At 41.0% G+C, this 21,503-nt stretch overlaps 8 protein-coding genes across 10 annotated transcripts; 5 read left to right on the top strand and 3 right to left on the bottom strand.

Moving 5' to 3' along the window:
• Positions 1-104: 104 nt before the first annotated feature.
• On the top strand, positions 105-1,304 carry LOC6562911 (60S ribosomal protein L27a). The gene is made up of 4 exons (XM_001989271.2): positions 105-205; positions 453-770; positions 996-1,131; positions 1,216-1,304. Exons 1-3 carry the CDS (start codon positions 203-205, stop codon positions 1,122-1,124), a joined length of 450 nt encoding a protein of 149 aa, XP_001989307.1. The 5' UTR covers positions 105-202; the 3' UTR covers positions 1,125-1,131; positions 1,216-1,304.
• Positions 1,305-1,693: 389 nt separating this feature from the next.
• LOC6561812 (probable pseudouridine-5'-phosphatase) lies at positions 1,694-3,552 on the top strand. 2 transcript variants are annotated; one of them, XM_032736719.2, is made up of 4 exons: positions 1,694-1,769; positions 1,972-2,069; positions 2,390-2,608; positions 3,066-3,552. In XM_032736719.2, exons 2-4 carry the CDS (start codon positions 2,006-2,008, stop codon positions 3,476-3,478), a joined length of 696 nt encoding a protein of 231 aa, XP_032592610.1. In that variant the 5' UTR covers positions 1,694-1,769; positions 1,972-2,005; the 3' UTR covers positions 3,479-3,552. The 2 variants fall into 2 exon arrangements, with proteins under 2 accessions (XP_032592610.1, XP_032592609.1); XM_032736718.2 differs by lacking the exons at positions 1,694-1,769; positions 2,390-2,608 and adding an exon at positions 2,123-2,341 and having other exon boundaries at positions 3,066-3,551.
• A 127-nt stretch (positions 3,553-3,679) lies between these two features.
• Positions 3,680-4,330, bottom strand: LOC6561813 (NADH dehydrogenase [ubiquinone] 1 alpha subcomplex subunit 2). Its single transcript, XM_001989273.2, has 3 exons — positions 4,061-4,330; positions 3,894-4,000; positions 3,680-3,837 (listed from the first exon to the last, which is right to left on the bottom strand). Exons 1-3 carry the CDS (start codon positions 4,144-4,146, stop codon positions 3,746-3,748), a joined length of 285 nt encoding a protein of 94 aa, XP_001989309.1. The 5' UTR covers positions 4,147-4,330; the 3' UTR covers positions 3,680-3,745.
• Positions 4,329-5,603, top strand: LOC6561814 (tRNA selenocysteine 1-associated protein 1). Its single transcript, XM_001989274.2, has 2 exons — positions 4,329-4,410; positions 4,471-5,603. Exons 1-2 carry the CDS (start codon positions 4,375-4,377, stop codon positions 5,527-5,529), a joined length of 1,095 nt encoding a protein of 364 aa, XP_001989310.1. The 5' UTR covers positions 4,329-4,374; the 3' UTR covers positions 5,530-5,603.
• Positions 5,604-5,919: 316 nt separating this feature from the next.
• LOC6561815 (PHD finger protein 14) lies at positions 5,920-9,530 on the top strand. The gene is made up of 2 exons (XM_032736717.2): positions 5,920-8,289; positions 8,608-9,530. Exons 1-2 carry the CDS (start codon positions 5,973-5,975, stop codon positions 9,384-9,386), a joined length of 3,096 nt encoding a protein of 1,031 aa, XP_032592608.1. The 5' UTR covers positions 5,920-5,972; the 3' UTR covers positions 9,387-9,530.
• Positions 9,531-10,057: 527 nt separating this feature from the next.
• Positions 10,058-12,132, bottom strand: LOC6561816 (elongator complex protein 3). Its single transcript, XM_001989276.2, has 4 exons — positions 12,073-12,132; positions 11,757-11,998; positions 10,729-11,594; positions 10,058-10,659 (listed from the first exon to the last, which is right to left on the bottom strand). Exons 1-4 carry the CDS (start codon positions 12,092-12,094, stop codon positions 10,104-10,106), a joined length of 1,686 nt encoding a protein of 561 aa, XP_001989312.1. The 5' UTR covers positions 12,095-12,132; the 3' UTR covers positions 10,058-10,103.
• A 355-nt stretch (positions 12,133-12,487) lies between these two features.
• LOC6561817 lies at positions 12,488-14,321 on the top strand. Of its 2 annotated transcripts, XM_043214559.1 has the most exons (3): positions 12,488-12,496; positions 12,545-12,721; positions 12,784-14,321. In XM_043214559.1, exons 2-3 carry the CDS (start codon positions 12,569-12,571, stop codon positions 14,122-14,124), a joined length of 1,494 nt encoding a protein of 497 aa, XP_043070494.1. In that variant the 5' UTR covers positions 12,488-12,496; positions 12,545-12,568; the 3' UTR covers positions 14,125-14,321. The 2 variants fall into 2 exon arrangements, with proteins under 2 accessions (XP_043070494.1, XP_001989313.1); XM_001989277.2 differs by lacking the exon at positions 12,488-12,496 and having other exon boundaries at positions 12,511-12,721.
• Positions 14,318-14,791, bottom strand: LOC6561818 (protein FAM32A-like). Its single transcript, XM_001989278.3, has one exon. It carries the CDS (start codon positions 14,747-14,749, stop codon positions 14,384-14,386), a length of 366 nt encoding a protein of 121 aa, XP_001989314.1. The 5' UTR covers positions 14,750-14,791; the 3' UTR covers positions 14,318-14,383.
• Between the last annotated feature and the right edge of the window lie 6,712 nt (positions 14,792-21,503).

Here is a 21,503-nt window from a genome sequence, read left to right as displayed (position 1 = left end):
AATAATAAATAATAATTTTTTAATATGTTTTTGTTTAGATATAAGGCTTCATATATTCGTTCAGCTGCGAAATGTGTTGTCACTATATTTAATATATATGGTTACCCCAGAAATACAGTGCTGTAAAGTGTTGCGCACGCTTGCGGTGACAGTTGGAAGCGCAGCCAACTTTGCTCACTTCTTTCTTTCCAAAACTCTGAAGATGGTGAGTGGACGTCAGTACAAGTTGTGCAGTTGAATTTTGGTTTTAAAACAAATTGTGCACTATTCACAAACAAATACAAATGTGCGCCAGTTGAGAACGCTAAATAGCAGCATGCTCGAGCGAATGTGAGCAAAGCGACATGCAAACATAACCTACAACAAAATGTTTTCCACACTGGAAAGCAGTCGCCGGAAATGCACGTGTAACGGGATTCAATTCGGTTAATAATATTTTCTCTCTCTCGTAGTCCAATATCAAGCGGAAGAAGACCAGAAAGCTGCGTGGTCACGTCAGTCACGGTCACGGCCGTATTGGCAAGCACCGCAAGCATCCTGGAGGTCGTGGTAATGCTGGTGGCATGCATCATCATCGCATCAATTTCGATAAATACCATCCCGGCTACTTTGGCAAGGTTGGCATGAGGAATTTCCATTTGCGTCGCCAGCACAAATTCCGCCCAGAAATCAATTTGGATAAACTTTGGTCGCTGGTCGGAGCCGAGAAGTTCGCTGAACTCGAAAAGGAGAAGAGCACCAAGGCGCCAGTTATCGATCTGGTTCAATTTGTAAGCACGACATTCCTTGATGACTTGTCAATTCTTTTGCTGTTGTTATTATCGATATGAAGAGATCCCCAAGGCGATGGGCGGACTGAATGCGACCGTACAATTGCTCTTTGCAGTGTAGAGAAAGCCTTTCAGATCAATGATAACAAAGCGCGAAGATTGCATTCTCAAATTTTACTCAACACAGCATGTCCTTTAATAATATATTTCTTAAATTTTTTTTAGGGTTACTACAAGCTTTTGGGTCGCGGACACTTGCCCGCTCGTCCCATCATCGTCAAGGCGAAATACTTCTCCAAGAAGGCTGAGGACAAAATCAAGAAGGCTGGTGGTGTCTGCTTGCTGACCGCCTAAGTATAAGGTGAGTTTTAATTAATTAAATTTTCCAATTTTATTTAATTTTTATCTTACATTTATATTCATATTTGATTTATACTTTTTGCAGATATTCCTCCCTTCTGAATGCAACTGAAGCTAATACGTTCGACCATCAAAAATGTATTTGTTTTTTAATAAATTTAAAAAGAAAAACAATCGATTGTATTTATATTTGCCATTCTAATGCAATTTGTGACGTCACATATTGTTTTGCTCCTAGTGAGTGTGTTTGTGAGAGTTACATGTGCAATATGTTTCCCACGCTAATTGCAAAATCGAATAGTCAACAAGTCAAAACATTTCATTTAAACTAAAAACGACTCGCATATTTCAAGCAAAAATACTTTATTAACATAAAGCAATACACCAATTGTAGTTATTGCAAGATAGATCTTTTTAATGTCAAAATTTTTAATATACCAAGAATCATACCCACTGTAGTTTTTTATAGGGTATACATTGGAAAACTTCTAACCTGTCAACAGTCTGGCATCGCTGCCAACGCCAACCCTTCACAGCGAAATTTCGCAAATGTGAATCAGTTTTTCGTGTTCTGTTCCGCTGAACAGTTGATTTCGGCTAGTCCTGGAAGAAGTGCATATATACAATATAAATATACGTGTAGGTCAAGGCTGAGTTTATCTGTTACATTTGCCGCTACTAATGGTACAAGTGTTGCTCGTCCTTGAGCCAAGGACATTGCACCCAAAAAGTTTTCAACTAAAATAAAAAAAATTTAAATATAAATATGTAAATTGCCAAGACAAGCGACAAAGTTGATGTAAGCTTTTACCAGTAATTTAAAATTATGTTTACTTTACAGTTAATTACAAGGTTACATAACAAGTGTTGCAAAAATGGCCCAAAAAGTGTTGCGAAATGTGACGCACTGCATCTTCGATATGGATGGACTGCTGCTGGGTGAGTTGAAAACATTTCGCAACACTAAACATCCTAACGACGCTCAAAATCAGACACGGAAACGCTTTACACAAAGGCGGCCCAAACGGTGCTCGACCCATATGGAAAAACCTACACGTTTGAAGTGAAACAACAGCTGATGGGTTTTCAGACGCGGGCCGTTGCCGAATTTATGATTAAAACCTATGATTTGCCGATGGCGTGGGAGGAATATGCCAGACAACAGACGGAAAATGCTCGTCTTTTAATGGAAAATGCCGAATTGATGCCAGGTATTAATTTTTGTTAATCTCTTTTACTTTCCGGTATTCTCCTTGCAGATACGGAACGTATTTATGAGGATATCACACGGCAAATAGCTGGCAGTTTTGGTCGTCCGTATCCGGTGGCGGTGCGTTTCCGGGTTATGGGCACAACCGAAAGATGCTCAGCAGAAATCGCTGTTGACGAATGCCAATTGCCAATTAGTGTTAACGATTTCCTGAAACGATATCACAAAATGTGCGGCGAACGTCTACAAAAGGTGCCGTTGCTCGAAGGTTAGCGCAGAGTGGGAGTGCGAGAGAGTGGGAGAGACAAAGAGAGATTCATGCAAATAAACATAACATCTGCTGTCAAAAATCGATTGTGCGCTGCAGTTCGGGGCTTTGCATGAACAGCAAATTTCATACAGCGAAAATGTTTATAAATTGTATTCAAAATTTTCCTTTAGTTTCGGCGAGAAAGCCGCGAGACGTCAGAAACTTATTTGCTTTTAAATTACAAATTCTATAAGCTGCCTATAAACTGTCGATGGAGTTGCCAGAACGTTTTCAATAAGTATTTGCTGGCAGTCTTTGTATGTGCTGCACACAGAGTTGCCAGATTGCTTGCATTGAGAATCTGCTGGCAGACTGTGTGTGTGTTGTTATCGATAGAAAATGCTGTTTGTCAATTTTATGCCATATTTTATTTAAAATATAAATATATCGTAAATTTCTTTCAAATCTTTTGCAGGTGCTGAGCGCCTTTTGCGTCATTTGCACACCCACAAGGTGCCCATTGCCCTGGCCACCAGTTCCGGTGCGGAGATGGTCGAACTGAAGACGACTCATCATCGGGAACTCTTCGAGCTGTTCCATCATCGTGTCTGCGGCTCCTCGGACAGCGAGGTGAAAGAAGGCAAACCCGCACCAGATATATTCTTGGTGGCAGCTGGTCGCTTTAGCGATAAGCCGACGCCGGAGAATTGTTTGGTTTTTGAGGATTCGCCGAATGGCGTCGAGGCTGGCAAAAGTGCCGGAATGCAGGTGGTAATGGTGCCCGATGAGCGTCTCTCCCCGGAACGTTGCGCAAATGCCACGCAAGTGTTGCGCTCCTTGGAGGATTTCAAGCCGGAGCAATTTGGTCTGCCGCCATTTAGTAATTGAATGTAGAATGTAGATTCATGTTTGTATTTGTGTATATGTGTGTGCTACTTAAACAAATAAATATAAAAATATGAAGAATGTTATAAAATTTCATTAGATATAAACCGACTTGCCAAATTGTTTTCTACGCGAACTTGCAAGTAGGCTTTGTAGCGATGCTGATTATCAAATGAATTATTTTAAATAATTAAGAGTGTAATATACAGATTATTCTGTTTAAGTCTGATCCCACAATTTAATTTCTGTGTATCTATAATATTTTAATTTTTAGCTGCGAACTGCGCCCACAGCCTGCAATCTTTTGTGTATATCTGAAACATCTTGATTTGTTAGCGAAATGGAGATTTCCCTGCCCTCGGCTAAAACAAGAATATATTTCAGATATATATAGATTATATATATTAGCACAATTTACCATAGCGTACCCATAATCTTGGCTTGACGCCTTCGCATTCTCTGACCAAAATTGCCAAGTTGGGATTTTTCTTTTTCAGTTGGGAATAAAATTTCTGTACATATTCCCTGATTATTTATTTTTTGTTAAATTTGTAATGAAAAAGTAAATAGATATTAAATATGCACCTGGCACCCTTTGAAGCTTTACACTTTGGATCCAATATAATACGCAGTTCTTTTAAACCCACCAAACGTGAGAAATTTATTTTCATTTTAATTTCAAATTTTGTTAAGCCGGAAAAAATCAAAAATGAATTGTAGACGTGGAGTTGCCAGATCGGTTTCACACGGAACTTTCTGGCAGCCTTTGTATGTGCTGAATGTTATCGATTACAAATGTCAAACAGCTGCTTAAGAATTTTATTCTAAAATTTGTTTACGCGTGTTTGCTCGATTAAAGAAGAAAAAGAAATCAAAATAAAGCTAATTTGAGCAATAAAATGACTTCTGTGCATTGTCAACTATGGATGGGCAGCGTAAGTGGACGCAAATTACACTTTAGGTAATAAATAAATTATAATTGTTGCACTTTGCAGCTGGAACCATATATGACGGAGAATTTCATAATTGCCGCATTCCGGAAAATGGGCGAAGATCCGACAACTGTGCGCTTGATGCGTAATAAATATACGGGCGAACCGGCTGGCTATTGTTTCGTCAACTTTATATCGGATGATCATGCGCTGGATGCGATGCACAAACTAAATGGCAAACACATCCCGGGCACAAATCCCATTGTCAGATTTCGCCTGAATTCCGCAAGTAATTCATTTAAATTACCTGGAAATGAACGAGAATTTAGCGTGTGGGTTGGTGATTTGACATCCGATGTGGATGACTATTCGCTGTACAAGGTCTTCTCCAGCAAATACACCTCGATAAAGACAGCCAAGGTGATACTGGACAGTCTGGGCTTCTCCAAGGGATATGGATTTGTGCGTTTTGGCATTGAAGATGAACAGAAATCCGCTTTATATGATATGAATGGATATGTTGGCTTGGGCACTAAACCCATCAAGATTTGCAATGCGGTGCCCAAGCCAAAGGCGGAGCTCAATGCTGCTCTCGGCAACGGTAGCAACAATTATGGCTATGGTGGATCGAGTGCAACGTCAGCAGCCGCACCATCATCAGCAGCTGCAGCTGCATCAACTGGCGCTGGTGGGGATTATGCGCAGTATTATGATCCCAGCAGCAGCAGCTATTGGCAGGGCTACAATGCCTGGCAGGGATACTACGAACAGGCAGCGGCTCCATCGATTACAGACGCGGCTGCCTACTATCAACAGGCCATGTCGCAATCCCATTCGAATCCACAAACGCTTGCCCAGCACGCCGAGGCGTGGAGTGCTCAGCGCAGTGCGCAATACGAGCAGCAACAGCAGCAACAACAACAACAACAACAGCAGCAGAGTGCAACTGGGAATAACAGTTGCTCGGTGGCACCCGTTGAGGATGATTATGGTCTCGAGGATCACAAGTTTCTGCTCGATGTGGATAAATTGAATCGGGAAACAATCGATGCTGATCGTCATTTGTATGATGCGTTGGAGAGCTCCAAGTGGCTGCCCATCGAACAGTTGGAGGTCTTTTAGATTTAACTCTTTTAATACAAACCATATATTATAATACTATTCTTAATTAACAATAAATAAATATTCAATCGGAATTGCCCGTTTTCAATTAATTTTTTTCGACTTCACTTTAAAATGTAGCCCGCTTGTCACCCTTTCATATATTTCTTCCCGAACACGAACAGTATATAATTCGTACTTAAGCTATTAATAAAGATTTATACCCATTTAGACCATATTTCAGGTCGATCTGTGTACAATTTGTAATTGACAATTGGCAACACTGCTAGCAATGTGCTTATATCGATGGCGTTAGGCGTATCGAAAATCTGCATCTTTAATTCGATAATCGATTATTCTTGCTGCTATCGGCAGTTTTGATTGCATCGCCAAAAGTACATCTCTAATTTGATAGACGACTTTTACAATTGCCGAGCAAGAAGTGACTGAAAAATTCCTATTAAATGGCGCCGTTTAAGCGCGTCCGCCAGCCAAAAGTCAGCACACAGGCGCTGCTCGAATTCGACCTGGGCGAAAGTTCATCGGACAGTGATTTTCTGCCCGACATCGATGACAACTGTTCGGACGGCTCAAAGGACGAAAGCGACGGAGATGGCGGTAGCAGCGACGCCAGCAGCAGCAGCGGCAGCGATAGCGACACAAATGCCGATAGTGGTGACGATAGCGATGACGATGATTCAACACTGCAACTGCGTCAGCTGCTAAACGATAATCAACAGCAGCAAGAGGTGGCTGCACTGCTAAACGATAATGGACAAGAAGTAGCTGCACTGCTGAACGATAATCGGCGACAAGAAGTGGCAGCACTATTAAACGAAAATCAACGGCAGCAACTGGCAGCACTGCTAAACAACAATCAGCCGAATGCAACGCTGCCGCCCGCAACAGTGGCACAGCAGTTGATTCATGTAAACGGTTACAATTCGGACTTGCCGCCAAAGCGAATGTGTTGCGTTTGTTTGGGCGATCGAAGCGACGACATCAACGAAATTGTCGAATGTGATTCGTGCGGCGTTTCCGTACACGAAGGCTGCTACGGTGTCAGCGACAACGTCAGCATCTCCAGCACCAACTCCACCTGCTCCACAGAGCCGTGGTTCTGTGAGGCTTGCCGCGCCGGCGTTTCTGAACCGGATTGTGAACTGTGCCCCAATCGTGGTGGCATCTACAAGGAAACAGATGTGGGTAAATGGGTGCATCTGATTTGTGCCCTGTACGTGCCCGGTGTGGCATTTGGCGAGGTGGAACAGCTCAGCTCCGTGACCCTCTTCGAGATGCAGTACAGCAAATGGGGCGCCAAATTATGCTCCCTCTGCGATAATCCGTTGTTCGCCCGGACCGGAGTCTGCATTGGTTGTGATGCCGGCATGTGCAAGACTTATTTTCATGTCACGTGTGCCCAGGTTGCAGGTTATTTAATTGAGGCACATCATGAGGATGATGCAGCGGATCCATTTTACGCCCATTGCAAGGTGCACTCGGAGAAGGAGATGATTAAGAAGCGCAGACGAAATTATCACACTCTGCGCTTGAATATGCTGCAGCAGGCGAAGCAGAGAGCACAGCTCCAACAACAACTGATAGCAGCTCATCCGAATCCCGCTCAGGCGCGCATACAAAGGAAACTGCAGAAGATACAACATAAATATGCGCAGCACAAGCAACTCAAACCCACGCCTTGGGTGCCCACACAGAAGATGTCGCGTCTGTTGACCAGTTCCGCTTCCGCTTGTCGTCGTCTGCTGGATAAAGCGGAATTTATGGCCGTGGATGTGCAGCATTTGGAGCAGCGCGAGGCGCACATACAATCCTTGCAGGATATACGCAAAAAGTGGCACATTGCGCCCGCTTTCAGTGTGGAATTCACAGCCTACTACATGGATCGCATTGTGCGCATGGCGGACTTCAAGCAGCAGCAGCAGCAACTCATCCTGCAGAATTCCCAGCTGAGCCAGCAGCAATTGGAGCTGCGTGCCATCTACGATGCTGCGCTGGATGAGCGCAAACAGTTAAAGACCGTCAGGGATGCTTTGGGTGTTGCTCTAAAATCGCTGCACGCCGGTTTGGCTGCACTTTGTCCGGCTCTAACACTGACCAGTTTGGAGTTGATTGCCCGGCCACAGTTGGAACAGCAACAGCAGCAGCAGCTGGTCAAGCGTCCCATTTCGGTGCCAACAGCGGCAGCTTTGAAAATGGGTCTGGGTTTTCCACTCTCGCAGTTGGCTGGCAAGTTGGATAACTCGAGAATGTTGAGCACAGCTCAGCAGCAGCAGCTGAGTTCCTCCTCCTCCGCTGCCGCCTCCACCTCCAGCTCGTGCGGCATTTGCAAGCGCAACAATGATCAACATTTGTTGGTCAAGTGCGACACGTGCAATCTCCACTATCATTTGGGCTGCTTGAATCCGCCGTTGTCGAGGCCACCCAAGAAATCGAAGCAGTATGGTTGGCAGTGCTCGGAGTGCTGTGATAAATCCGATTGCTCCGATGTTGGCATCTCGGACATTTCAACGGGTCCGCGTAAATCTCGAACGCGCTTCAACAAGGATGGGCACTTGGTGTACGTCGATCGCTATTCACTCGACTCCGATGTGAACAAGGAGCTACAGCAGCAGCAGCAGCAACAGCAACAGTCGCAGCAACAGCAACAGTCGCAGCAGAAGCGTTCGCTTCACAAATCCCTGCCAGCTGCAGACGAGGAACTGCTGGTCAGCAGTTCTCCGAAGCGGACCAAGCTACAGTCGTCACCGCGAAAGACTCCGGGTGGGTAAAGAAAGGCTACCTTCTCTTAATGCCCAAACAAAACTTGCTTCTATTGCTTTTATTTGAATCTCCTTTGGATCCCTGATTAAAACTTCTTCTTCTTTCTTTAATCTTATCTCCTCTTAATGAGTAAACAAAGATTTCCTTTCCTTTCCCGATTTAATCTACTCTTAATCCATAAACAAAAGTAGATTCTCTTTCTCTGATTTAAGCTCCTCCAATCCCCAACCAAAGTTTACTTCAATTTCCCCGAATTATGCTGCTCTTAATCCACAGACAAGACTTGTTTCTCTAATCTTATCTCCTCTTAATCCACAGTTCAAGCACCGCTGGAACTCTTGCCACAGCCGGCAGCGAGTCAATCGATTCCATCGGGCTGCGAGGACTCCATCGATAAGCAATTGTCGCGCAAGGGCAAACGCAAGGATAAGCACAAGAGCAAGCACAATCTCTCCTCGGACACGGAAAAGTCCTGCACCAAAGAGCACAAGCGAAAGCGCAAGAAGCGAGCCCACGCGGATGAAACCACGCCCGACAAATCCAACGCTGGACGGCCCATTAAGATCATCTTCAAGACACTGCGACTGCCTGGCGAGGATGCGCCCGAATCGCGTAGTTTCTATGTGCCCGCCAATGCGGTCAGATCGGTGGATGAAGCCTCGCGGCCCACATCCGTGGAGACTGTCGAGGATATCAGCCAGCCCAGTCAGCCGGAGACGATTGCTGTGGCGCCACCAATTGTGACTAGCACACCACAAAAGCTCAAGGAGCCGCCAAAGGAGACACCTCCGACATTGACTTCCCCGTCGCCAAAGCAGCAGCAGCAACGCAAGATTAGTCCACGTAAATCGACGCCACGCAAACAGCGTGTGGGAAGACCGAGAGTGTCCAATCCCAAGCTCAATCTGGAGATCAATTGTTGCGTCTGTTCGGAGACGGGCAAGGCCAATCAGGTGGTGACCTGCGATGAGTGCCACAAGCATTATCACTTCGCCTGCCTCGATCCGCCGCTGAAGAAGTCGCCCAAAATACGCGGCTACTCCTGGCACTGTGCCGACTGTGATCCCACCGACGAGGAGGCACTGCCGAAAAAATGAAACTGAATGCTACCTATTAAATAACTATAATTATATAAATAATAATATTAATACTATAAAAAATAATTAGGTTCCTAATTTGTTTAATTTGACACAAAGTATCGGAAAATACTTGATAGGTATTATATATAAAGCTTAGTTGACCATCGAATTACATTATATATATATATATATATTATATTTTTATAGTTTTTTTTTTTATCTTTGCTATTTTTTAAATTTTTTTATCTGCGAAAGCTTGGAATTGTTTTGAAACTGTTCTGTATTGTTTACAGAATTAGTATGACAAAATAATGCTGAGAACAATCCAATGCAAATTAGCTTATAAATATATTTTAAATAAATATTTTACTAACACATTTTACAGATGTAGTTTTTAAGTTTATGAAGTAGCTATAAGTCAACAGATTTTTATGAAAGAATAATACAGAAGAGAACATATGCTAGTCAAGCCAAGCCGACTTTGAGATACTCTGCACCCAGCTGTTGAATACAGAGTATGTTCGCTAATAGTAGTTTCTTCAATATGAAAATATGTCAATGTATTTTATAAATTAAATGGAAAGCTAAATCACTAAACAGAAAATACATTTGTATCTCGTATTGCTGTCGTAAATCGATTTGTATCGATACAGAGACAGTTATCGATAAAATAAAATAAACATGATAAATAATGAATAAATGTATTTATTTACTTATACATTCATTGTCTAAAATTCACACATATTCATAGACGAGTTCCGTTTGCATCGGATTCGATATGGGCTTGGACATATAGGGACCATCAAGCTCGTAGCCCAGCTTGCGATAATAGTTCCTTGTGCCGACGCCGGAGATGACGGCAATCTTGATGCTACCGTGCTCCTCTCGAGCAATACGCTCCGCCTCCTCCATGAGCAGCATTCCAAAGCCCTGGTGCTGAAACTTGGTCGGATCCCGCGAACTAACTGGCACCACAGAGCCATAGACATGCAGCTCCCGCACAATAGAACAGCCCCCCTGTAACTCCGGCCGAAAAGTGTCTGGCGAACATTTACGCAGGCGCAGCAAACCCACGAGTATATCCTGTTCGGGATCCTCGTAGGAGAGGAACGTCTCCCAGCCACCATTGGCAACGTAATCACGGCGTATCAATTCAATTTCATACGGACGCACTTTGTTGTGTATCTCCTGGATGCCCACCTCACGGGTGCGCACATCCCGGCACACCGTGCCCAAATCCTTCATGCGCGCCAGCGCCAATTCACGCAGATTGCCGTGCTCCACGCCGGAACTAAAAATGAAGAGAGAGAGAGAGAGATCTTATATAGACTCGGATTACAGCCTGGGATTACGAACTCACCTAACCAGTGGCATGGGTATATCTCGCTGTACACGATAGACCCTCGTCCAGGGCGGCACCAGTGCCAGTATTTTGGCCACCAAATCTACCAGCATAGAGGGTGGATACGACTTGTAACGACCCGTCTTCCACAGCTCGTAGAGCCCAGTGCCGCGTATAACCAAAGTGGGATAGATTTTCAGACCGTCCGAGCGAAAGGCGGGATTCTCAAAGTATTCAATAAACTGTTCAATATCACGCTCAAAATCCACATTCGGCAGATCGGGCATCATGTGGGTGACAATCTTGTAGCCAGCATCTTTGCCCATGTTAAACGTTTCGCAGACAGCGCGCACTGTGTGTCCACGATTCGTATCCCTGGCGACATCCTCGTAGACGGATTGTACGCCAATCTCGAGGCGAGTGCAGCCATAGTTCAACATATCCGAAATGTGACGTTTTAGGCAATAGTCCGGTCGTGTTTCAATGGTGATCCCAATGCATTTGGTGCGTGATTTCTCCGAGTAACGCACAGCTTCCGCCACATTGGCACTGCTATGCCCGGAGAGTGCATCGTGCAGATTGCGAATGAAGTAATCGCGATATTCCTCGGACAGCGCCATAAAAGTGCCGCCCATCACAATGAACTCCACCTTGTCTACGGAGTGTCCCAGTTGCTTCAGCTGCTCGACACGATGCCGGGTCTGCAGGAAGGGATCGTAGCGTGCACGGATTGCACGCATCGACGTGGGCTCATAGCCCGTATAGGATTGCGTGGAGTACTCGAAATCGCTGTCCGGTCCGCCGGGGCAATAGACGCAAATGTTGCCCGTAAAATTGATGTGCGGACAACGATGCGGTTTACACATCACGGCCACAACAGCAATCTACAAAATGGAAGAAATCCATGAGTATTTGTAGTAGAGGATATCTTTGGGTTTTACTAAATACTAATGACGTAGTGGTGCTATTATTTTGGCCGCAACTGTATATAGCAACATCTCACTAAAACCCATTTACACATTTCTAATCCTCATTTCATCACTTACTCCACTTGCTGTCCTTATCGGTTTGGCGCGCAATTTGGGCAGCAATATTTTCTTGGCATCCTGCGGCACAGCTGCTATGATGTCCACCAGTCGTGGCGAATTATCCAAGCCGTATTTGGAGGAAATCAGGGATTTCATGCGATTTAGATTCACATCTTTTTTGGCTTCGTGTGCCTTCAGCAGCTCCTGTATAATTTCACCAATGACGAGCACCTGGCGCTCCTCACGGCTGAGACCAACAGCTGCCGTAAGAATAAATTAATATGAAATAAAATTGAGTAAAGTGTGCACATTATTGGTATTTATTATGACGCACCAAGTTTCTTCTTCTGTTTCATGTTATTCGTTTGTAAACTTTATAAATATCGCACGTGTTGTTATCAGTTGTTGTCAGTTATCGATACACGATATCAGCTATGATTAACGTCACAGCTGATTTGCAAATATGCATAAATTCAAACTGATTTTTGATGGTGTAGGAATAAGGTATAACCTCGCACTTGTTATTGACTTGAAGAGCAATCACAAACTCTATGGCTTATTTTAGACAGTTCAAGCAAATCAAGAACTTGACTATTTGGTTCTCTTTTTAATATAATATAGAATATAAATATAATAGAATACTGTTCTTTAATTTAAGAGGTCATGTTCTGTGAGCAACCTCTTACATTGTTTTACCATGCAAACTCAAGCCTGACTTGTCATCGCGTATCGATAACATTATCGATGCCATTCACCAAGTATTCTATGACGAGAAAAGCATCGTTTTGTGTTATTTGTGTTTTAAGAATTTTTCAGTGCAACGCATAAAGATGACTAGCTGCATACAGCAGCAGCAAAATGAACAGCAACAATTGCTGGAACAATTAAATGGCAGCGACGACGACGATGAGGATGAAATGAATGGCGACGACATCGAGGAGGAAAAAAACAAACAAATGTTAAACGAGTCTTTTAGCTACTCGGTGCGTAAAAGGGAAAAAAGAAGAAATATTTTGAAATGTGTGTAAACTTTATCCATTTGCAGAATAGCCATGCTTGCTGGGTGTGCAATGGTTATTACGGTCCCAATTTTGGTGAACCGGTTTGCGGCGCATGCCACGCATTTCTGTACAATGCACAACGGGCCGAGGAGCTGCTGACGGAGTTATCCGATGACGAAGACTCTGGCAACGATGAGCCGCCTTTTAAGGATAAACAGGAGGATGACGAGACGGAGAACGATGCAGACATAATGGGCTTTGAGGATCTGGAAGATGCAGCGCCAGCGGGAGACCAACAGCAGCAGGTGAACAATGAGCCAGCGCCGGAGGACGACGAACTGCAGCAGCAGCAGGCGGAACAGCTGCCATTACCTGTGCCGCTGGAGCCACCGCTAGAGCCAGTGCCGCTGCCCGTGCGTCGCGGCAGTCCGGAGCATGATTTCGAGCACGAACGTGCCGTGAATCCATTTGTACTGCCCATTAAGCGACCGCGTCCAGCGGCTCCATTAGCACTGCCCCACTACATGCTGGAGTTGGCGGATGGCCGGGCGCGTGCCCATGAATATGATGCAGGCGGAGGGAGGAGCAACAGCAACAGCAGAGGGAACCGCCAGTGCATCACTCGGCTCATACCCGTTGAGGTAATGCTTCAGATCTTTGGTTATCTGGATGACATGTCGCTGTGGATGGCCAGCGAGGTGTGCAAACAGTGGCATGAGATCATCGTCAAGAATACGGCGCAGAGCATGTGGCGTGCCTATCTCAAACAACGTTGGCCACTCTTCGAATGCCTCGTCGCGGAACCAGATTGGTATCGTCTCTATGGCGCCTTGATGTCCTCGTGCTTTTGTCGCACCTGCCTCATCGAGTTGGGCAGCCAATCTCCGCCAGCGGCGGAGCAACGGAATGTGATGCGTTCGAATTTCTTGCGTGGCGAAGCGAATCTGTTGAATAGCTATGGAACGGAGGGTATATCGGCCATACCCATGGATCGACAGAATAACTATTGGCAGGCAACGATTCTGGGTCCGCCCGGCAGTCCGTATGAGGGCGGCAAGTTCTTTTTGTTTATCTATTTTCCGGAACGTTATCCGATGGCGCCGCCAACGGTGCGTTTCCTAACCAAAATCCTGCATCCGAATGTGTCGCGTCATGGCGATGTTGGCATCGATATATTCCAACAGCAGAACTGGTCGTTGGCGCTGAATGTGGCCAAGGTTTTGTTGTCCGTTCAGAGTTTACTAACGGATCCGTATACCGAGATCTGCATGGAACCCGAGGTGGGTTATATCTATGAACATGAGCGTTCGCGATTCGAGCAACTGGTGCGCAATTGGACTTGGAAATATGCCATGCTGGAGCTGATGACGCCGCTCTTAAATTGAACGATCTATCTATATAGTCTATAATATATTTATCCCGCTAGAAATCGCACGTACTGAATGTTGGAGAACCCCCTTCTCTTAAGTTGTTTTTTATGTGTATTTAGTTTAATACTGCCATTTTGGATGTGGCTACTCTATTATTAACCCCCCAACATAGTCAAAATTATTCTTAAAATATATATAAATATAATGCTTCATTTTACGTGTTTTTTAATACAATTTCACCCAAATTACACTTAAAGTTGAGATGCTGGCATTTCTATTTCGTCCAGGACACTTTGGGTATATCGAAATGCTCCGTCAATGTGTCCAGATGCTCATTGAATTTCTCCACGCGCTCTTTGTGTGTCGTTTGTGCCTTGTCCATGATGCGTTTGTTTCGCATCTTCTCCTGTTGCTTCTTGCTGGCCAGCTCGGCTTTGGTTAACTTTCGTTCATAGTTGCTGCTGGATGAAGTTGCTCCAGTTGAGGCTGCCGTTTCGCTGATTTGCTGCTCAAGAAAGGCTCGCTGCAATGCATCTTTCTCCTTATCCTTGCTCTTTTGCTTCTTCTTCTTTTTCTTCAGTTCAGTGTCGCTTTTGAGCTTCAGTTTGCCTTTGGCTGCACACGCATATTCGTCGGACATTGTTTATAGTTATTTATTTTATTTGCAATCCAATTGTTTTGTTTTCTTGTTGCGAGGGCTGACAAACTATTTTCAGCCAGGGCTGCAATTGCTGTTCTCCGCTCAATAGTTGCGCTCAGCATCGATTATTAGATAATTATCGAATTGGCACCGCTTACAGTTATTTTTTGTGTTCGATAATTTTTCAATAGCTATTCTAAGTTAATTCTAATGTCTTTCAGTTATTTTTACTCAAGTCAGAAATAAGTGGCGCCTAGCAAAATTTAAAAAGTTTGAATAAAAATTAATTATAATGAATTGAATAACTTAATTCTTTCAAATTCGAAGATTAATTTATGCGCCAAGATAAAATTAAGCACGTATACACATGAATATCAATATTGGTTTCCATTATTCGCGCGTATTTCGTGAATCTATTTTCTTGCATTGCAACGTGTCTCTCCTTTTCTCTCTCGCGAGAGAGCTTTCGCTCTTTCTGACGGCCACCCACGCGTCATTTTGGTCTTGTAAAATGGAAAAGCTCGCACGCCTAATGCATATGTAATTGTGCGTGGCCAGGCAGCCGTTGACTTGTTAGCATTTCAGTTTCAGTTCAATCCCAACGAGCGACGGAACAGCAACTCGTGTGTGTTGTGCACACGCTCAAAGCGCGTTTGTAAATATTTAAAAAATTTATTCATAAATTGCTAAAACTGCAACACGAGGCATTTGTCTAACAAATAAAACCAGTGCGGATAGTTGTTCGTGACAAGTGTTTAAAAAAAAAAATACTACCAAAAAAAAAATTTTATAAAATACAAAATTTCAAAAATAAAAAATAATATTCAATTGTACAAAAAAAAAAAAAAAACACACAAAGTGCTAAGGTGAAAATTCAGCCCACTCTCTGTTCTCAAAACTAACGGTTTAGACATTAGGTGCAAAAAAAGCTCGCTCACCTCGCACATGCGTCCATGTGTGTGTGTGTGTGTGTGAGCTCAGACATTTTGCTCGCATGCTGTGTGTCTGTTTGTGTATGTGTGTGTGTGTGTGTTGGTTTTAGTATCCTGTAGCAAGTTCTTCACTCAAGGATAACAGTCGTAAAAGTACAACAATGTAATGAAAAATATCACAAAATATTATCATCATCATCATCGTTAGGCGAAAGTATTACATTTTTTATGTGCATGTCTTAAGCATACATGTATTTGTGTGTGTATGTGTGGGTCTGTGTGTGTGTGTGAGTTTCTTTTCTTTCCCACAAATTTTCATGTCTTTTCGCCCCATTTTTACTTGACAGAATTCACCTTTCGCGAATTTACGATTTGAATTCTTGTACAACTAGCGAAACCGTTAGTCAAGAGCCAAATCTAACGGTTTACGAGCCGTGCATGTAACAGGTAACCAATATAATGTCGCTCTCCCTCTCTCTAGCGCTCTGACTACACTCTCTCTCTCTCTCTCTGTCTCTCTCTCTCTCTCTCTCTTCCCACCTCTCACTCTCTTTCTGACACACGCGTCGCATTTTTATGCAGGTAAAAATAAAAAGCAGTTTCAAAGCAACATCAACAGCGGCTTTCAAAGTCATAAAATAATGTTAAGTTCGCATTAAAAACAAAAAGCTGCTGTTGAGATTTTCTTGTGCATTGCCAGGATTTTTCTTGTATTATATATGCAGATATTTGAGTGACAGCAGCAGTTAAACTTAGCATTTGAAAAGCTTTTACTCTGAGGCATTAGAATTGTTACAGAGTTTTTGGTTAATTTCGAAGACATTAGTAGACTTGCTGAAGTTTTTTAGGGACATGTTTTTAATATTTTTTATTTGTTAAAATGTAGTAGTAGAATTTTTTAGTGATTTTTAATATTTTAAACATAAATTAATAAATGAGTAAAACTATTTTTAAGCTTGAATCGGCTTAATTTGTGCTAGTATTTAATTCATTTTAGGATTTTATAACAGGACTTATTAGTTTTCAGCATATTTGTTGATTTTTAGTAATTCCAATACTAAGCCAGTTTTTGTTACACATACATTTGATTGAACACAAAATAGAAATCTAAAATCTCTAAGCCCTTGATCAATGGAAAGATTTAACTTTAAAATATGTATACATTTATGATATATGTCTGTATATATATCTAAAGTAAATTCAGCTTAGAATTAATTCAGCCTACTGTGAAAAGTCGACGTTTGTGCCAACTATGTATTTATACGACTATATTCAAAAGTCACCACAAAAAATATATATTTTGTGTTGCAAATACACGGCTAAGCCACATGTGTCCTCAGTTCTTATGCCACAAATATATCTGTTGAAATACCCCCCTATTTTTTATTTTATTTTCATTTTCATTTTTTTTTCGTTTTTTTTTGTCATGCCAAAAGTTAGTGACTGAAAAATAAACTTTTTCATTACCACTCGACCTTAAAATACTGTCGTATGCAAAATCGATTTGCCCACTTTGTGCCACAGACAGAGACAGACAGAGAAAAGGAGAGAGAGGGAGAAAGAGATACATAGATAGAGAGGGGAGGGGAAGGAAACTTGTGCCAGATGAATTTTGAATTATTCAAAGGATGCTGGTAAATATTTTATTCAACACGTCGCTTTACCCAAACCAGATTGATTTAAAATTCCAAAAATGTTTGCTTGTAAAAAAGAGCTGCGGTTGCAATGCGTTATTGAAATGCCATTAGCGCAATTTCAATGGACGACAAACACACACACCAGCCACACACTCACACACACACACACACACTCTCTGCTAGTTAAATCCTTTCCAGCGATTTTAGGCAGTTGAGTTCGTGCTCAAATATTTACATAAATGTGGGCCATGTATAACAAATATTTGTGTGTGCAACAGACAACACTTACACACAAACACACATACATCCTTTAACCCACACAACAATAGCAAGTAATCAAAGCACAATTAAAATGCATAATTTTCCAGTGCAAAGTTCAGTTCCGCAACGAAAGCGTTTCTAATTGCAAAAAGTGTTAAACAAAGGCATACAAAATATATTAAAAATATATATATATATGTATTATATATAGCTAATGTAGCTGCGGCATGCTAATCAACACTTGCAACAAATATAATAAATAGGCTGCAACATTTTGCTGTTTATTTTTAACCATTCGCGTGAAAATCCTTTGCCGGGCGCAGCAGCAGTTTCTAGTTGGTGGTCCTCTATGAAGGTGAGTCCAGTTTTATAATTAACATTTTTCTATTCTCTAAATATTAATAAATATTTTGTAAGCCTATAAATATATATATTTGGTTGAATATAGTATAGATTCATTATTTGTTTTTGCGTGCCCCCTCTAGCCTGTGGCTCTTTCACAAATGAAAGAACCTTTGTCGAGTTGAGATGTATTTCGAGATGATAATCTAGTTCGCTTAGAATAACATTTTTATCTGATTGAGTCGACACATTCTGCTATAATTAACTTTAAGGATTCCGCTATTGACTATAACTAATTTAGTTGGTTAACTTATAGGTCTTCTCAAGAGAGCGTATTTCAAGGCTATTTTAGCAACTTCTTATATTCATATTAATATTTACATATTCTTTTAATCATTGCACTCATTTTCCCTCACTCTAAAGTTGAGTATTCAATATTTCCCATTTTTCCATTTACTATTACATTTATTGTAGTCCTTTTCCCCACTATAAAGTTATGTTTTCCTTGATCCAATTTGATTTGCGCTTTAACGCCTCTTAAAATCAGCAAACTCGTTAAATCAGCAAACCCCAAGTTGCTCCATTTTCATTGGGTTAAATGGAAATGCATTTAAAAATTACGCGCATAATTAATAATTGAAATCAATTCAACCACAACCAATAAATGCACATTTAAATGAACGCACTCTTTATTAATAATTTGATATATTTCCACTCAATGCTTTCACTGGATTCTTTAATACAAATCAAATTGAATAAAATTACTTAACTATAATTGTAAATACAAATTCACAGCTTGTTCATTTTATGAAATAAATTAAAACATATTTGCATTATTTGATTTTATAGACTACTAATAAATATTTGACTCCGCTCTTAGGCAAAGTATTAAAATAAAGCTGCTACGATTATAGGGAGCTAGGAAACCGATTATATCGATAATTGCAAATCGATAACAGCACATATCTGCCACAATTGTTGAACTTCAATTGCTCGTTTTCACTCCAATTTTATTGTCTATTTTTACATATTTCAGCCTCCCACGAAAGTTATTTTCAGCTGGAATCAGTGTATTCCCTAGTCGACTATGCTCGACTTTAACATTCGAAATTGGTTTTATTCGAAATGTTTTCATTTGTGGTTTCGGCACTCACATTACGAGTACTCATTGCTGTTATTATTATGAATCAATAATATTCATTGAGTTTTTGAAAATTTGTTTGTATTCGTTATTCAATATTTGTTGTTCCAAAATTGTTTGCCATTTGCCTCGAAAATATTTCAACGTTATTGTATATATATTGTATATATATGTATATATATATATATTGATGTATAAGCTAAGTCAATAAACTTTTGTGGCGCTGGCAGCAAAAATGTTCATTAGTCTGTCGCGGGGATATTGTGGGTGGACGTGCCACTAATGGGCGTGTAATGAAAACTGTTTGCTATAATTAGCAACGAGCGCTCTCTCTCTCTCTCTCTCTCCCTTTATCTCTCTTTCTTTTATTCTATCTCTCTCTGTCTCTCTTGACCATTAGTTTAAACTGGTTATTGCTTAATTGCACTCACTGTTGCCTACTTTTGTGCGCAGTGGAACTCGGAGGCAGCTAATGCGGGTCTCATCTAATGACTCTTCAGTTCTGTTGCTCTATATATATATGTTCTCTTGTATATATATATATATGTTTAGCTCATTAAATTGATTAGTTATAGCCACCAATAATTGACAGCTAAATTTGTCCAACAGCTGTTGGTCTGCAGTTTTTAATAACGATTGATTTTACTTTAGCTAAAAGACGAGCTATTTACTTATTTTGTAAACTATTATTAAAGCCAATTTCAAGGCAACATCATAATTCCCTATGCAAGGGTATTAGAAATTATACGCAGTCAAAGCAAGGAGAATACATTTGGAAACAAAAGAAAAGACGGGAAAAACTCAATTTATAAGCCTACCACAACTTTTGTGCATTTTGTGAAGACAAAAAGGGAAACGCACAAAGAGCAATGCGACAACTGAAACTTATGCCAGATGTGAGCAACTGATGATAGATAACAGATGAAAGACAGCCGAGCAACAATTACTGATGAAAGATAAATGCTGAAAAAAATATATGATGAAAGAAATATAGTGAAAAATAACTGATGAAAGATAACAAGTGAAAAATTACATATGAAAAAAATTGATCAAAAAATAAATAACTGATAAAAGACTACTGATGAAAAATAACTGATGAGAGAAATATAATTTATGAAACACAACTTGCGATTTGTATATAAACTTCTATAAAATTTGTAGTTTTTATTTGTAGTTTTCCATTATTAAGTGAAAAGTTGTAGTTTTTTTATTGATACACAGACTGAGTCTAATTTAAGTCTCAGCAGGGCTACCCTAAATGAAAACCGACTCCTTTTTTTAAGTATCCTTCTTTTTTTGGAATAACGAGCTCATCTCTGATGAGAAATGCGGCTGCTTTGGGGCATGAAATGAGGTTCATCTCCTGGGTGCGAATGCTAAAGAAACTGCTGCAAGGACTTCAATTCGTTTGGTTTCTGTGTGTGTGTGTGTGTGTGTCTGGGTGTGTGTATGTGTGTATTACTGTGTAAATTGCGGCAGAGTGGCGACCATTTTCATGTATTTTTTCATTGGGTTTTTTTGTTCTTTTTTGGCACAGACAACGCGTGAAAAATAATGAATAAGTGATGTTACTCTGCGCGTCATTTTGTATTTTTGTGGCATACTTCAACATTTTATTTCTGCGCAGAATTGCGCTATGCTTTATTGCATATTTGCACCTTTTTTCATATTATGCGACCAAGTTTGAACTAACGTTTTTTTGCGGCTCCTTTTTATGCCCTTGCAGTGGGTTTAAGAATTTTGTTGTGAAGCTTGTAGCGTTGCATTGAGGGAGACTAGGACTAATCAAATCGGTTCTATAACTTAACTTAATGCCGAAAAAAGAGCGAAATCAAATCATAACCCTTAGGGAGTTATGAAACAGAAAATACAATACGACTCTGTTTGTCTGTCTTGAGTAACATCACCAATCGAGTCGATAGAGTTACACTCAGAAACCAATCTACTTAAATTTAAGAAAGTCGCACTACTTTTGCCGGCAAGGTTAACTTATCTGATTATTCAGTAACAACATTAATAATTTTCAAGGTTTGTGTATGTTTATATGTAGAATTCTTATATTAGCTTTTTTTGTTGCTATATTATTAATAAACATTAGTATTTTATGATTTCACATATGCAAACATTTTAAATAGTTTATAAATTGATATAATTTACGATTCGACTTCCCACAGAGCTGCTCGGGCCCTAAAGCAGACAACAACTAAACTCTAATATAATATCAGAGCCAGTAAAGGATTCTTTCTAAAAATCAATGTTTGTATTTATACTTTTTAGAAATGCATATCTTAATAAGAGCAAATATTTCGTATACACATTTTCAAGTTTTTAGAAATTTGTTATCCTACACTTAGCTATTATTTCTACAACAAGAAAAGATATCTAGTTTTCAGGGCGATTACTATCATTACTTCTTACTCATTACAGTCTGTCTGTTTCTA

The sequence above is a fragment of the Drosophila grimshawi genome, unplaced genomic scaffold (assembly GCF_018153295.1).
Source record: "Drosophila grimshawi isolate 15287-2541.00 unplaced genomic scaffold, ASM1815329v1 contig_1377, whole genome shotgun sequence".
Lineage (NCBI taxonomy): Eukaryota > Metazoa > Arthropoda > Insecta > Diptera > Drosophilidae > Drosophila > Drosophila grimshawi.
Note: the sequence above shows the minus strand (reverse complement) of the source record. Positions and strands in the feature narration are given on the sequence as shown.

What these genes read in the sequence shown, in the direction of transcription:
- LOC6562911 (XM_001989271.2), top strand. An exon ending in TTATCGATCTGGTTCAATTT is followed by an intron (nt 771 to 995) that starts GTAAGCACGACA and finishes AATTTTTTTTAG; the next exon opens with GGTTACTACAAGCTTTTGGG.
- LOC6561812 (XM_032736719.2), top strand. Translation starts at nt 2,006, where the DNA reads ATGGCCCAAAAAGTGTTGCGAAATGTGACGCACTGCATCTTCGATATG. An exon ending in TATGGATGGACTGCTGCTGG is followed by an intron (nt 2,070 to 2,389) that starts GTGAGTTGAAAA and finishes TTCTCCTTGCAG; the next exon opens with ATACGGAACGTATTTATGAG. An exon ending in AAAGGTGCCGTTGCTCGAAG is followed by an intron (nt 2,609 to 3,065) that starts GTTAGCGCAGAG and finishes AATCTTTTGCAG; the next exon opens with GTGCTGAGCGCCTTTTGCGT.
- LOC6561813 (XM_001989273.2), bottom strand. Translation starts at nt 4,146, where the DNA reads ATGAAAATAAATTTCTCACGTTTGGTGGGTTTAAAAGAACTGCGTATT. An exon ending in AAAGCTTCAAAGGGTGCCAG is followed by an intron (nt 4,001 to 4,060) that starts GTGCATATTTAA and finishes ATAAATAATCAG; the next exon opens with GGAATATGTACAGAAATTTT. An exon ending in AAGATTATGGGTACGCTATG is followed by an intron (nt 3,838 to 3,893) that starts GTAAATTGTGCT and finishes TTCTTGTTTTAG; the next exon opens with CCGAGGGCAGGGAAATCTCC.
- LOC6561814 (XM_001989274.2), top strand. Translation starts at nt 4,375, where the DNA reads ATGACTTCTGTGCATTGTCAACTATGGATGGGCAGC. An exon ending in GTCAACTATGGATGGGCAGC is followed by an intron (nt 4,411 to 4,470) that starts GTAAGTGGACGC and finishes TGCACTTTGCAG; the next exon opens with CTGGAACCATATATGACGGA.
- LOC6561815 (XM_032736717.2), top strand. Translation starts at nt 5,973, where the DNA reads ATGGCGCCGTTTAAGCGCGTCCGCCAGCCAAAAGTCAGCACACAGGCG. An exon ending in GTCACCGCGAAAGACTCCGG is followed by an intron (nt 8,290 to 8,607) that starts GTGGGTAAAGAA and finishes CTTAATCCACAG; the next exon opens with TTCAAGCACCGCTGGAACTC.
- LOC6561816 (XM_001989276.2), bottom strand. Translation starts at nt 12,094, where the DNA reads ATGAAACAGAAGAAGAAACTTG. An exon ending in GAAACAGAAGAAGAAACTTG is followed by an intron (nt 11,999 to 12,072) that starts GTGCGTCATAAT and finishes TTCTTACGGCAG; the next exon opens with CTGTTGGTCTCAGCCGTGAG. An exon ending in ATACCCATGCCACTGGTTAG is followed by an intron (nt 10,660 to 10,728) that starts GTGAGTTCGTAA and finishes CTTCATTTTTAG; the next exon opens with TTCCGGCGTGGAGCACGGCA.
- LOC6561817 (XM_043214559.1), top strand. Translation starts at nt 12,569, where the DNA reads ATGACTAGCTGCATACAGCAGCAGCAAAATGAACAGCAACAATTGCTG. An exon ending in ACGAGTCTTTTAGCTACTCG is followed by an intron (nt 12,722 to 12,783) that starts GTGCGTAAAAGG and finishes ATCCATTTGCAG; the next exon opens with AATAGCCATGCTTGCTGGGT.
- LOC6561818 (XM_001989278.3), bottom strand. Translation starts at nt 14,749, where the DNA reads ATGTCCGACGAATATGCGTGTGCAGCCAAAGGCAAACTGAAGCTCAAA.